This window comes from Neolamprologus brichardi, chromosome 5 (assembly GCF_056152115.1).
Source record: "Neolamprologus brichardi isolate AB-2024 chromosome 5, ASM5615211v1, whole genome shotgun sequence".
NCBI lineage: Eukaryota > Metazoa > Chordata > Actinopteri > Cichliformes > Cichlidae > Neolamprologus > Neolamprologus brichardi.
This window is the reverse complement of record NC_142108.1, coordinates 15,123,102-15,137,730: the sequence shown is the minus strand read 5'-3', so window position 1 is coordinate 15,137,730 and position 14,629 is coordinate 15,123,102. Positions and strand designations below refer to the sequence as shown.

Below are 14,629 nucleotides of genomic sequence, written 5' to 3'. Positions count from 1 at the left end.
ATGCATATGCAGCTCAAATAGCTGATTTTGTTTCCACAGAAAATTTAGAAAATGTGGGCTAGTTCTGAAGAAGCACCAAGGCAGGCCTGGCTTTGCACCTGCAGCCAAATTGGAGCAGTGGAAAAGAGGCAGGACACAAATGTGCAATCAATACAGACAGTGTACATGTGCATATCAATTCACATGTACACATATCAATTCACAGGTTCTCAGGGGTGTTTGGAGCAGGTTATCGCCCTCCGTGGTATACCAGCCCACTAATTTCAGGGAGTGAACTATCTTGGCAGGCAATACAAGCTCTTTGACCATATAAAGCTGGTCCAAAGAAACAGAAGAGCGCACTGTGTCGGTAGTGAAGAAGGCATCTGCTCTACCAGAAGAAAGGAGGAAGAAAAGAAAAGAAAACAATGGCTACAAGTTTTTACGACCTCACGGCCAAACTGTTGACCGGGGAGACGTTTAATTTCTCGTCCTTAAAGGGCAAAGTCGTCCTCATTGAGAATGTCGCTTCTCTCTGAGGTACGACCGTCAGGGATTACACCCAGATGAACGAGCTCCACGAGCGGTACGCCAGCAAGGGGCTTGTGATCTTGGGAGTACCCTGCAACCAGTTCGGCCATCAGGTGAGAAATTTATCCCGTCTGTCTGCGCTTTGGAGCACATGGCTAAGGCCTTTCTATCCCGTCAGTCTAGAAATAATCATTCTGTAAGTATTATTACTCTAAATTTCCTGCTTTCACCGTTAATGTATCATATTTTCCCGGAAATGGCTCATTTGAATGAAAGAGGCTGACTTATTTGTATTTAATCAAATTAGAGGAAGTTATTTCCACCCCTTATTTAAAGGTTTAATCTTGTATAGTTTCCAAGTTTACTGGCAAGTTTTAGATCGGGCTTTAGTATAATATTAGTCAGCTTGTAAGTACAAGAGACACGTCTAAATCCATAGGTTATCAGTGCTGTTATTATATTAGCTGAAAGCGCAAAGCATTGGTGATTTTTAGGAAGGAGGAAGTTGTGGCTGTGTGTGAGATTTTCGTCTTACAACAAATAGAGTTCTTACGCAATATGAAATATACTTTAAAATGGTTAATATTTTCTTAGGCGCTGAAGGACTACACAGTGATTGTTACTAGTTACTTATTGATACATAGTTATTGGTGGGATTCAAATAATATTGAGTACTTGCTGTAGGGAACAGGGAAGTTCTTCTTCTTTCTTGTTCTTCCCGATAAGAATGAGCCAAGAGTGTAACTGTGTGCAGGAGAACTGCAAGAATGAAGAAATCCTCCTGTCGCTGAAGTATGTCCGTCCTGGAAATGGCTTCGAGCCCAAGTTTCAGCTCTTTGAGAAGATGGACGTGAACGGGAAGGACGCCCACCTCCTGTTTGCGTTCCTGAAGGACAAGCTCCCAACACCCAGCGACGACGCAACGTCTCTGATGACCGACCCCAAGCTGATCATCTGGAGCCCGGTGTGCAGGAACGACGTGTCCTGGAACTTCGAGAAGTTCCTCATCGGGCCGGACGGTGTGCCGTTCAAGCGTTACAGCCGGAGGTTCCTCACCATCGACATCGAGGGAGACATCAAGAAGCTCCTCAGCCAGACGAATTAAAACCTCGTCGTAAATGCTGAAGCCGCCTGCAGCTTAGCACTATGTGTGTGTAGCCTTCATAACGAGGGGAACACCACTGCGCTTACAGCTTCAATAGATGCCACCTAAACTCACCACCTGTGCTCTCCTGTACGCAGTAGCTGTCTCCTACTTTTTTTACTAAATGAAGGAATCCTCTGAAACCAAACTGTGAGGAGGATATCTGATGAAATGTAAAAGGCAGGACTGTTTTATCTCTTCAAAGCTGCGCTGGGTGCATGTAAAGCACAGCTGTGGTGTCAAGTTTAAAGGGGATCAATAAATATATTTTTTGCAAACATTTCTGACTCCTAATTATATATATATTTATATATTTTCTTGTTTAAAGGTCATATTTGAGGAAATATTTTGTCAGCTTAATCTTATTAGCATATCTAAAAATACTCAGACATTTTCTGTAAAGGAGGACTGGGGTTAAGGTTATGAGTGGTAGATTATTCATCCACAGGCAAGTGTTGGCTTTGTATATAGCTACAGTACACCAGATTACAGGGGTGTTTCCTGTGCTTACATGTAATTATACATCAAAGTTCCTTTTGCAAATAGTCAGCATTACTGGCAGGCAATTTAGGTTGCATCACCTGCAACCAGAGGTAATTATCTTAACACAAACAGCAGTACTTACAGCTTCAGCGTGAGGGTTATATTGCATGCAATTATTCTAAACAAAGCACCTCATTGAGGACTTGAGCTTTATTACGCTTTGAATCAAAGTACATTTAAGTATTGCATCACCTGAAACCAGAGGCAATCTGTGTGATATTGCAGTGCATGTCCAAACAAGTGAGCTTGTTGAGGCTTCCAGTCTTTATTGTAATTTGAATTCAAATATTATTCAGTTAAAAACAAAACTGCAGATATCGGCAACAAGATAAATATGAGAACAATCATTTTTACACCTATTTAAAATAGTATTGATTATGTACAGATCGAGTTTAAACTGCTGACATAATTTTGGGTGGATAAGGAGACAAGATTTTCTGCTGCTGAACTGTGTTTTCAGTTACATATCTAGATTACAGATATAAAGCTTTTCTAGTTTTAGGCATAAATGATTATGTTTAGGTAGTTTGAACAACATGATGATGCCAGGACCAACCAGCAGGGAGGACACCCAAAGGCCCTGTATGTTAGCTTGCCATTATAAAACCAGGTGCAGATTTATGCCCCAGAACAAGCCTTGTGGGATTACATTATATTAAGTGTTAACTGTCACAAGTAAATGTATTCTAGTTTTTACTTGATCACATTCAAAACACCCAGTCACCACTTACAAATGTGCTCCAGGGGATTGTTGTGTATGTCTGGGCTTCAATAATATAAAATAAAAGAATCACTTTCAACTTTACTTAAGCTGTATTAGTATCACTGGAAGGAAAACTGGCTCAAAGTGCCTGCATTCAGTGAGAATGCTGTTAAATGACCCCCATCTGACATCTAACACATTTTTCCTCGTGATAAGGAACAAAGTTCAAGTTTCATGAATAAAGCACCACTTTTATTCTAGTTTATTTCGCTTCACTCAGTGTGCTTGGAAGATATCAAATATCATAGCCATTTCAATACAGAGCTGCATTATTGTACAAGACTAATTAGGACAAGCTATCGCAAGTGTACTAAGGGTCCGGTCAGGCAGCTTAAAAGACACATTAAAATTATGTGGACGCATATGACAGACCAAACCCTTTAATGCTAAAGGCCTAACCATACACTTCCATGATTTCTAGATACACCAGAAGCAGGTAGATTTTCACGGAGAATTCAAAGTGCCTCCTTTTTAAACAGGTTGCAGGAATTGAAAGGCCGCTTTTTTCATTATGATTACAAAAAAGAAAAGAAAATACAAATTGTGAGCAGGGTAAGACTCCTCTCATGAGTTTAGGGCCCCGAGAGCAGAGCCCGTGCTGTGCATCAAAACATATTTGGGGGGGGGGGGGGGGGGGGTCCATGGCTGAACTAGAGCAAGGCCAAAACAAAACAAAACAAAAAAATAACACAAACCCCCCAAAACAGCTTCTGCCACAACTCATGTCAAGATCTAGATGTTAGGGACCTTGAAATGAGACACCCTCTCTGTGGTCTAGATGCGGCACAGATCCACTGCTAGTCTGAAGCCGAAGGATCCCCTTAGAAATAGTTTAACTTTAAACAGGTGGCATAAGGTAACAGGATTCTTTCAATAAAGAAGGTGCCATGTACTATCATGTGTGCACATCACACTGCTAAAATTTACCTTAGCACAGCAAGAATATGTGAGATAAATCTAGGCACAAAGCCAGCATCCTGGAAACACATCAGTTTGTTCATTTTATCATAAATACCTTGGATCGCTTTGGTTGAAACAAATGCATTTGGCTTTTTGTTTTAAATATTTCTGACTGGTCTTGTGGGCAACAGAAACATTTGTTTATCTATATATTTGAGGGCACTTCTAACCTTAAGTTTCTATATTCACTTATATTCCTCTTCAATCCAGACTAGCAAACTACTTTAAGAAATCAGCAGACCACCTGCTGCAGGGAGGAAAGTCTCACAGTTCACTCTTATGTCAAGGCTGATGGCTGTAGCTGACAACAAATGAGACAAATAAAAATACAGGGAAGGTAGGATTAATAATTTTACGTCTGTGGAATCCTCTGCCACTAAAGTAGCTTTGTGTGTGCGTCCGAGTGTCTCTATTTGCCATATGCATTTCAGTGTGTGTCCCTTTTCATCTGGGCTTCTTAATTTGTGTCCATGTGGTCATCGGCTGGCTCCGGGGCTCCTCCCAATGACGCCGAAGGTTGAGGTTTGGAGGGGCTTTCTTCGTCTATGCGCTGATAGAACAGCACGTAGGCGGCTTTAGTCTGTAATGGCACAACACGGCTAAGATTACATTACTAGAAGAGGAATACCTGACACCAAAGTCAGTGTCAGTACTCAAACATCATTCTTTCACTTGAAAGACTAAAGAAAACAAACACCCAGTGATCACCAGTTCACAACACTATGAAAACTCACCACAATCTGATCCTCTGTGGCAGATGAGACGCTGCTGTCATCAAAGTAATACCACTTTCCGTCCACTTTATTCTTGCCATAAGCCGTGTCTGTTACACAGAGGTTAACGTAAGGTTAACGCATGACTTTTCAGGAATTTTGTTCAGGAAGACATAAAAGTCTGATTACACTGCTTCACTATGACAAAAGATGGCATGTCAAAGAAAAATATACTGAGGGTGAGTGCACAATGAAAACAATGATGTACGAGGCTCTACGCCTTATTAAATTTTAACCAAATGCAGCGTCCTTGGAGACAGAGTGACTTTCTGAGCACCCCATCTGCTGATACATACTGTGTTCATGTTTAAAGGCTAAACAAACTGCGACCAGCAGTTGGCATCAAAGACTACATAGGGGAAATTTCATTGTATAAATTAAATGCTGACTTACAGTGACCCCCTCCCATTCCTCCATAGTGGTTTGACACAGCAATAAGGTCGTAGATGTAGGGGCCGGCCTTAGGGTCACACACAAACTCAGACATGTTGAGATCCCTGGCAGAGAAAATACCATCAGATGGTGAAACCCTGCATGTACTGCACTGTTTAAGCCATCCTTAATAAGTGTGAGTCAGACTTTTTTTTTAATAAGGATTTCAGTAACACAATGTGCTCTGTGGTTTCCGTTGGATCAAGTTCCTCAACGGTGTCCTAAGATTGACATGTAGCTGTTAGCTTAACTGTGAGGCAATTTCCCTTTTATGACACAATAGAACATTTGTGTCTCTCTAATGAGGGAGTGGGGAAAAAGTTAACAAATTAACCAGCGTTGGGAAATCTTATGCATTTGTCACCTAACATCTTAGTCATGTAACAAAATCCATTGTTCCTCAGTCACACACCCACAGCAGCAGGTTGCCTGTCTTTCTGGAGCAACCTTGGGTGTCTAGCCCAAAGTTGCCATGTGGAGAAAAAAAACTGCAAAGCCTTTGATTAATGAACAACCTGGGCAAACAAATCAGTGACCATCAGTATTACAAAAATCCACACAACCATAAAAGATAAGAGCAGAAAGTAGGTCTAAATGTTCTATTTGGGGTCATGCCAGTTTATAAGATAATAATCCACTTCTTGTAAGTTGAATGAGTATTTCCTCATTCAGAGTTCTGGTTGGTTATTCTGTGAATTTCAAATTACAGCTCCCTCTAGAGTCAAAGCTATACCAATACTACAGTGTTTTCCAGTTCCTTATTTTTAAATTTTCACTATTTTACATAAAACTGCATTAATGTTTGTAATCATTTTCATACACTTCCTTTAACTTTTAAGAAAAGTCTTTTTAAAACACACAGTTTTTCCATTTATATTACAAGAGGCCTCTCAATCAATGCTGTAACATCAGTCATGGTTTAATGATGTTAAGAGTTGTCATCTTGATTGACAATACAAACTAAAATTTAGCTGACATGACTAAGGAAGGAACCATCTTTACAAAGAAGGTTCTGTAAAGAAGTATTATTTTCTACCTTCACTACATGGGTAGCTGCTATGTGGAAAACTAAATCATTGTTTAGCCCATTGCTCTCTTATCTATAAACAAAACAAATCACACTAAAAATAAACTGAGAATCATGTCCTTCTTTAGTTTTTCAGGAAGTTATATTTGTAAGTACTGGAGTCAAAAATGTGTGATACTGATCTTGACAACAGTATGCTGACAAAGAGAATTTTACACACTGTAACTTTAATCCTTAGTTTTATATTTCTCCTACCAAAAGGTACAATATTAAAAAGGTAATTGGTAAAAAGCATGTGACTGAGTATATAAAAGGCAGGAGGATTTTTTTGCATCTTTATTTGCTAATGCTACTGGACACAGCCAATAAAAGAAAAGAGGGAAAACTGAGTAAAATCTCAAAGTCCCAAATGGCTAAAAGACCAACTGGGGATTCTGCCACGACACAGTACACACCTGATGGGAAAGTCCACCACTGTGTCCAGCTTGTCCCTCCAGCATCGGTTGTATGAGAAACGCTTTAGATGAACCACCAGAATCCGAGGAAGTGACCATAAGTCAAACTTCTTTGTGGCCTGTTGGTGTTTCTTGCATGTTGGACAATACCTACAAGAACATATTCAGTTTAGATAAAATATAATGTGTGTAAACATTTAAGAGTAAGTTATGCTGAAGGGTCCTCACCATGGGTCATGCTCTCCCAGTGTTTCCATTGTTGTAAAGAGCTCGATGCATTCCCTTAGAGCCACAGTGGTTTTCTTTTTTTGGGGCTGCAGCATGCTCTCATGCTTCTCATAAGCCTAAGCACAATATTTACACAAATATAAACAAAGTGTTTGAGCACTGTGTCACAGAACTGTGTGACGAATATCAACTGACCTCTGCTTCCGGTTCATCATAGTAGAGTTTCTTCGACTCTGTGTCCCAGTCGATGGCCACTGTGGAATGTGCTGCAAAGGAGAGAACGTGGAAGAAGCTGTGTTATCGTAAAGTGGCCTGAAAAAAGGAAACTTTCCATGCAATTGAAGTTTAAAGATGTACACTGACGATTAAGTTTGAGGACATTTCCATCACAAGGCAGCGGGCTAATGTTGGCCGTTCCGTAAGAGTTGACTATGCTGAAAGTAAAGAGCTTGGTCGTGTCTCCTTTGGACCCATTTTCTAAGTCAGAGGCCTCCTCCTCCTCTTCAGATTGGCCATTTTCTGGCTCTGGACTCACTTGGTGGTCCATGGCCTCCTCTTCACCTAAACAGTGACATAAACCACATCTAATTATTCTTGTTGCAATGCTTTTTGAGTGCTCCTTGATGACGACTCCTCAGCTGGATATGAGTAGTTGATGTCAGCTTCGTACCATCATACAACCCATTCGTTTCATTGCAGGTCCCTGAGTGGTTGCTGCCATTACTGGAGCTGGCACTGCAGGAGGCCCCATCTGATAAGGGACTGCCACAGCCACCCAGGCTGGCATTGAGACTAGAAGATGTAGAACATTCAGGGGCCTGACTGCAGCTGGATAAGGTGGCTGAGGCTGACGCCCTGCTTTCAGTAGAAGGGCTCTGGGAGTGTTTTACGTAGCGTCTGCAACACACAACAAGGAACACGAGTTAACATGGTTAACCAATTTTGGAAATAATTCAGGGTCTGCATATTCTGCTCCCTTTCCATTAAACTTCTTCATTCCAGATGTACTGTATGCACACTGCTACTACACCATAATATAGCTGAATTTCTTTTTACCAATACAGTAGGTTCTTACCCAATCCTCTCTAGGATCTTATCATAAAGAACGTCTGCTATGAGGTTATGTCTGGGCACGGTGATAAGTAAAGGCTGGCCAAACAGCATGGTGCTTGTGGAGCTTCCAGCATGCTTTGAGTGGCGCTCCCTGAAATAAACAGGCAGGTTCATCCTTTCATTGTTCTCCTCCTGTACCTCATACCTGCAGAGAGCGTTGACACAAAATAGGAAACATGTCTTACACTCACATTGTACAACCACAGTGAGTGAGTTCTCAGATCATCACCAGGTCAATAACACAAACTTACACAAAGATGTCATCCTTTTCCATGATTTGGTTGAGGCCATCATCCCGTCTATAAAGTTTATGGAATCTGTGATTGTAAACATCTGCCACCACCATCTACAAAGATAAAGGAGGCAAATTTAGAACAAACTATAAACTGTTTCCCAAGAGTAAGAAAAACAAACATGTGAGCATCATAAATTAGACAAAACTCGTGATGTAAAAGAATAAGATTCTAACATTTTCTGGAGGGATTCCACAGAGTTTGGACAAGGCGCTGCACAGGTCTGTTATAGTACCCAGTTTGGGGACCACCACCCGATACTGTAAGACAAAGAAAACAACATATGATGTTCTCAGTGACTATGCTGCTATTTTAAAGAGATATAGAAATACATCTTAGACATATCAACTACCAATTTTTTTTTAAATCTCCAAATCATAGATACTTATCAGTTTGACTGTGGATTTAGGTCTGGAGCAGCGAGAGTGAAGGTTAATGCCAACTCACCTGTGTGGGTCTTGACTGAGGGTCTGATCGCACCAGGAAAACTTCCATGGTACGGTCCTTCTTCAAGGGCAGAGGCAATGTGAGGTAGCAAAATGGGTCAAAGGTAACAGATACCTTGGAGCACTCTGGGCATACCAAGGTGGATTTGAAGAGGCCATGGAAAATATCAACTATAATAGAGTCATTGCGCAAACGGTGGTTTGTCCAGGCTTCCTTGGCAACAATCTGTAGTTCACCAAGCAGTGGAGAAAAGGAAGAAGACCTCCATTAGATGGCATTTTAAAACCATCAATTCAACGATGATATTGCTTTCTTGTTACTATACAGAAAAACTATTTCATGTTTAGCTGTCAGTATAAAGCAGACTGGCAGTCATTCTGTTTCAAATTTAAAGTAGAACAAAAATGTAAAAATAGCTCTGTAAAGGTTGATATTTCGGCACCATCATGAGAGACTTTTACTCTTTAGAGACAAAACAACACGATATCTACATTTGTACTATACCTCATCTGGACGGCCCTCTGCATCCCTTAGGGCCAAGTAAGGCTTCTTCTTGACCCTATTCAGATCTTCATGGAGCCCGTCAAGCAGGAAGGCCAACAGCTCCTGAGAGTCCTGCTGCTGATAGCCTGAAAACTGGGGGGCAAAGCGTCCGACCTGGGTCTGACAATCAAAGGATGATTATTATTACCTTCATAGGCCTCGATGAGTTTGCCTGGATGTATTCAGTCGGTATACACCGACTTCAGTTCAAGCTATTTGACACAACTTACTTTGAAGGTACGTGGGGCCACATAACTGCTGCGGCTGAGCCACATTTGTTTTACTAGATCTGCATAGGCCTCAGCTATCTCCCCCCTCATTCCCAGAGGATTCTCTCTGTTTATCTCTGCCTCATACTGGTCAGTGAGGAAGTACTCTGTGAGTGGAGATGCATTGCTCAGGCACTGAGGGAACAGGAACCAAAAAAAAGAAAAGACACAAAAAATGATTATGTGCACAGAAATATTAAAGCTCACTTCCACCAAGCGTAAGCTGCAAATGCTTGTTGTTTTTTTACCTGAAGGGCAGAGTTCATGAAGCACGTATTTCCCAAATTACTGAGCCCACATAAGCCAGGCTGCGATTGTGACTCCCTGTAATTGTAGGAGCTGTATGAATTGTAGCCCCCATATCTGTTGGCAGAAAGGATGTGATATTGTTTGTCTGTAGTATTGTATTCAGGATACAGCTGTTAACACATGGTAATCAAGTAAGCTAGGTGCATATAAAATCCCAGTTGTCCTACAAATATGCCTATAAACTACATGCTCTTTATTATTCAGCATACTAGTACACTCAAGCATGCATGCAATCTACATTTTTTTTAAACTTAAATATGGTCAGACAATAGACAACGGGCATCTTTAGATCTTTAATCACTCTCTCGATGTAACAAAAACTAATATTTTCTCATTTACTATCTACATATTTCTGCAAATTTCATTAAAACAGCAGACTACATAAAGAGCAAATGCATGCAGCTGATTATACCGACACAACATATGTAGTTGCAAACTACTGGAATTTGGTGTGAATATATTTTTCGCTCTATTCTGGGTGACATTAAGGAGCTAAAACAAATAAATACAAATTAAAAAACTGAGATGTTAAATGATAAGATAAAGACTAATGGCATTACAGACAAAGTAAAACATCACATTCCTAGTTTTGCAGCCTGTCAAGAATTTTTGTTTGTCTTACATTAAAATTTGTAAGAATTTTAACAAGTTGGAAGATGTCGTCACATTTCCTTGAAATGTCTTTGAAAACTCCACTTGTTGAAAACTTAGATTGGATATTGGAAAGTTGTTTTTTCCCTCTTTTTAAAATTAAGTGACAAGCTGTGTGTAAACAGTGAAAAGAAATATCACTCCTATGCCTTACAAGCTTTGCCAGTATTTATCCATGAGAGGTAAAGTTTCAATAAACAACAAAAGAGAAGGGAGAAAAAGTTGATTAGAAAAGGTGCCTTGCCTGTTGCTGGATGAGGTGCTGTTGTTCAGCGTGTATCCAGGGCTGCAGTTGCTGTCTCCATTGGTTACTGTTGGGGATGAGTTTGAGGAGAGTTTTGGAGAGGTAGTGAAATTCCTGGATGGGGTTGTACTTGATCTAGTAAGAAAGAATGAAATTGTGTTTCAGAAAAGCACATTCCTAAATATGTAAACAAACATGCCTGCGTGACTGGAGAGGAGAAGAAGAAGAAGTAGTAAAAAAAAAAAAAAAAAAAAAGCTTACTTGGGATGTGAAGCTTGTCTGGGCCACGTACCATCCTCATTTTTGCGCTCAATCACAAGCACCTGGGAAAATATTCGACATGAAAGCCAGGTTGGCACACCTGAATTTCATGCATGACTTTACACATCTCAGGCTTGAGTTTAATGCTACACATATGCCACCAAAACTACATTAGCTGTAGTTAGGTTTATGACCTGCACTTTTGTGACTAACTAATGTTTCTTTATTCTAATACATTGTATTTTTCTTCTAACTTGAAAGCTGCTATGACTGATCTGGAATTCAGTGGCCGCTGTTATAAACAAAGAATTGAATTAATGCCTTCATCTTCTCTAACCTTGATTGTGAATAAAACACACAAGTTTATTATTAAGATGTAGTCAAACAATATTCTCAATCTTATTTGAATAGCACTACCTGTCCCTGGAAAAGACCAGCATCCTGTACGGTGCTGTCTGGCTTGTTCAGCTGCTCGTACGTATTGCTCATGTATTTGTTCCAGAGCCTGGTCTCTTCCTCTGATGGGATATTGAACAGTGTTCTCATCTCCTTCTCTATAGTGTCTAAAAATGAGAAAAGTTTGATAAATAAGCATGAAGAGTCAAATAGTTTTATCCAGCAAACACCAACGTATAAATTACACATATGGATGCTCACCTATAGTATCAGCTTTACTGAAATGACGTGTAACAACATTGTCCATATTGTCATTCTCACACAAGTTCAGCTCCAGCAAATAGACCTCCACTTTACAGTGCTTGACAAACATGCCATGTTCAACGACCTAGAGACGAAAAGAGACATTTGGAAGCCCAGTTCACGCTCTCTGGTACATGGCTAAAATTAAGAATATCTTTAACAGCCTTACCTTCCTGACGATAGGTCTCTGGCCCTCAAGGCAGCCGTACCAGCTCACTAGCTTATTCCATGCCTCAGTAGGTACTAGGACATAATCAAGCTCATCTATAAGGTGCTCTTTCAGGGCTTGAGTCTCATGGTCTTTAAAGAGAAAAAGAAAAAAAATCCACAAGTATAAGCTAAGGAACTAAATGTTTTGTTTTTTATTTCTATGTGGAACTCATATTGTTAAAGCAAAATCAACAGCAGTCCATTAGGGGATTCTTTTTAAAATGACAATTTTACCTGAGAACAGGCCAGAGTTATCAATTGGTCCTGGATAGAGGCTTCGTTCTCCAACACTGTACATATCCCAGCTGTCAAACCCCACATACTTCTTCCACTGTTTGAACCACCGACTGTCTATTAGATACCTAAAACAAATTGATCAGTCACAGTTAAAGAAAAACATATCACTCGTTGGAAGATCCTCTTTTCCCCTTAAAAGCTTTAGCATTTATATCTCATAAAAGATTTCTTCCCCCAGCATTAAAAAGGGTCAAGAGATTCTAAAAGGTATGGTATAAAAGCCCTACACTTTCCCAGACGATTATGCAATACCAAACTGCCTTGGCATTTATAGTAACTGCAAGCTAGTTTGGCTTAATCTCATCTAAAGAATCTCCTTTGGTTAATAAGCTTGTATCCACACTTCAAATGCTAATTCAAAAAGCTGGACTATGGCTCTTTCGTGTCAACACTGTAAAATTAACGGGCTTCAAAGTGTCAAACAAACAGGTGCATGATCTTATCCCGAGATTAGTTTTGCCAAGCTATGCCTGACAGTGTTTAAGGCTCCTGGAAATGAATACCAAAGCACAGTAGTTCAATTTTAACAATACCATAAATGGAAGGGCCGAGTCATTTAAATAACTCCAGAAAAACAGGTTAGCTTTGCAGCTAGTGGCTGCAAGAATGAATGTGACCTGGTCGTTTGGCACCCAATTCTATTAACAAATGAGATTAACGGGGACGCTTGCCCATCTCACATGTCTGTCGTGTTGTGTTTACTGGCTGAGGTGAAGCCTCTTTAGTACACCGGCTGCAGTATGCCCAGGCCTGAGCAGTGTTAATGGTCTGAAACTATGTTAGCTAACACAGTTGCCTTGCCGGTAAGGGGAACGTCACACGGTTTAACCGGTATGTCATGACAAGCAGGTAACTACTTCTCACATTAATTCTGTCAGCGAGCCCATTTCCTCATCATCATCCCGCAACTGACAACGAGACTGTTTCACTGGAAAATGAAACTACAATCTGAATCCAGGGCCTTAGCTATTCTGACAGCCCACTAGCTACCACGACTGCTAACGCCGCTCAACTCATCACAAAACAGGCACTAATTAATGTGCAAATGAGTCACTTAGCAGCTGGGTTGCTTGTGTGCGTCAAGGATAATATCTGTTAATACAGGCATTAGTACTAATAGAGAAATTCAAATGTCGGGCTGACTAGCAGCAAGCGTGCTAGCCTGCCAAACTATCATTAGCACAGCAGCTATCGAGTTCAAGCTTACAAGCATTGCTGTCATTAGCTTGCTAGCTTAGCATGCTAACACTTCCTGTTTATCGGCTAATGATAGCTAAAGACCCAAGTATTGGTGGCCGCTAGCTTACCATTCGTCACCCTTTCTCAGAGACGTTTTCAAAAGAGACCCAATAGTCTGTTTTTGACTTTCGGTTGAAGGAGTCGGTATTTGTGCAGCTACCGGCTCCGAGTCGGAGTCCGCTGCGTTACCCGACTCGGGTCCGCCTCCCTCGGCCATCATGCAGCCTGTGTGCCGGTAACGTGAACGCGCTGAAACACACGCACTGGGACTGGCTTCATTTGCCCTCATAGAAAACCTTCTTCCTCTACGGGTGGTGCATAGCCGCGGAGAGCTGCTATTGCACTCCAGCGTTCAGTCACTAACACTACTAAACCGGTAAGTTACGGGACATTCAAATGCCAACTGACTGACAGCGAGTTTCCCATAAAAATGATCTTACAATTCCTGTGCTTCAACTCTGTGTTCGCTAACCTGATGATAATTTTCACTTACATGATAGGTTTTTAGAGCTCGTTAAACAGACCTCCAGGCAGTTAGATAAAGCGAAGACTGTAAATTTTAACGGGGATCAAATGCAAATGTTTTGTGTAACAATCAGCTATTATTACTGACGAGGACAAAATTATTATCCTCGCTATGATTTAAAAGTTTTTGTCAACATTTGTCCAAGTGCTTTTTTTAATATAGCAAGGGGTTTACAACATAGCATTTGCAAACATAATAGTGCTCTTTAGAAAGCATAAATAATTTCAGAAAAAAAGGATGATTACCAGGGTCAGTATTATTACCCCCCTGAAAAACTGGTCTTTTCATTGACCCACAGCACAAACCGTTGTTGTGCAATGACGGGTTTTAACTCTGTAATGCTCAAAGCTTGCAAATTCGAGTCAAAACTGAGGACTGTTTTTCGGTTTACACATAGTATTAAAACCCTTAGCAAAGAGCAAGCCTGGCATATGAAGGTATGTATCTTGCAAAATGTGAGAGCTTGTACTGGCAGAGATAGGAAGCAAACGATTTCAGACACTGTGGAAAGAAATCAAGTGAGAGATGTGTCTAAAGAACAACTGCCAAGACATTACTCAATGACTGAGCCAAGTCAGAAATTGTAGTATCAAAGAACACAATCACTAGAACCCTGCACAGAAATGGACTGCGAGGTTGCAGACCAAGAAAAACACCTTCAGGCTAGACTGAAGTATGCTAAAGACAACTTGG

General features: G+C 40.7%; 2 protein-coding genes across 3 annotated transcripts; one reads left to right on the top strand and one right to left on the bottom strand.

Annotated features, from left to right (window-relative positions):
* Window positions 1-319: 319 nt before the first annotated feature.
* gpx1b (glutathione peroxidase 1b) lies at window positions 320-1,932 on the top strand. Its single transcript, XM_006806697.2, has 2 exons — window positions 320-623; window positions 1,265-1,932. The coding sequence occupies exons 1-2, from the start codon at window positions 408-410 to the stop codon at window positions 1,613-1,615; spliced, it is 567 nt and encodes a 188-aa protein (XP_006806760.2). The 5' UTR covers window positions 320-407; the 3' UTR covers window positions 1,616-1,932.
* A 1,672-nt stretch (window positions 1,933-3,604) lies between these two features.
* Window positions 3,605-13,770, bottom strand: usp4 (ubiquitin specific peptidase 4). 2 transcript variants are annotated; one of them, XM_006806696.3, is made up of 22 exons: window positions 13,479-13,767; window positions 12,109-12,236; window positions 11,834-11,964; window positions 11,623-11,749; window positions 11,383-11,528; window positions 10,966-11,027; window positions 10,705-10,839; window positions 9,749-9,863; window positions 9,462-9,635; window positions 9,193-9,351; window positions 8,689-8,913; window positions 8,418-8,501; window positions 8,200-8,294; window positions 7,911-8,093; window positions 7,506-7,732; window positions 7,199-7,396; window positions 7,031-7,101; window positions 6,836-6,951; window positions 6,608-6,757; window positions 5,087-5,190; window positions 4,655-4,743; window positions 3,605-4,500 (listed from the first exon to the last, which is right to left on the bottom strand). In XM_006806696.3, exons 1-22 carry the CDS (start codon window positions 13,697-13,699, stop codon window positions 4,378-4,380), a joined length of 3,063 nt encoding a protein of 1,020 aa, XP_006806759.2. In that variant the 5' UTR covers window positions 13,700-13,767; the 3' UTR covers window positions 3,605-4,377. The 2 variants fall into 2 exon arrangements, with proteins under 2 accessions (XP_006806759.2, XP_087696873.1); XM_087840747.1 differs by lacking the exons at window positions 3,605-4,500; window positions 5,087-5,190 and having other exon boundaries at window positions 13,479-13,770.
* Between the last annotated feature and the right edge of the window lie 859 nt (window positions 13,771-14,629).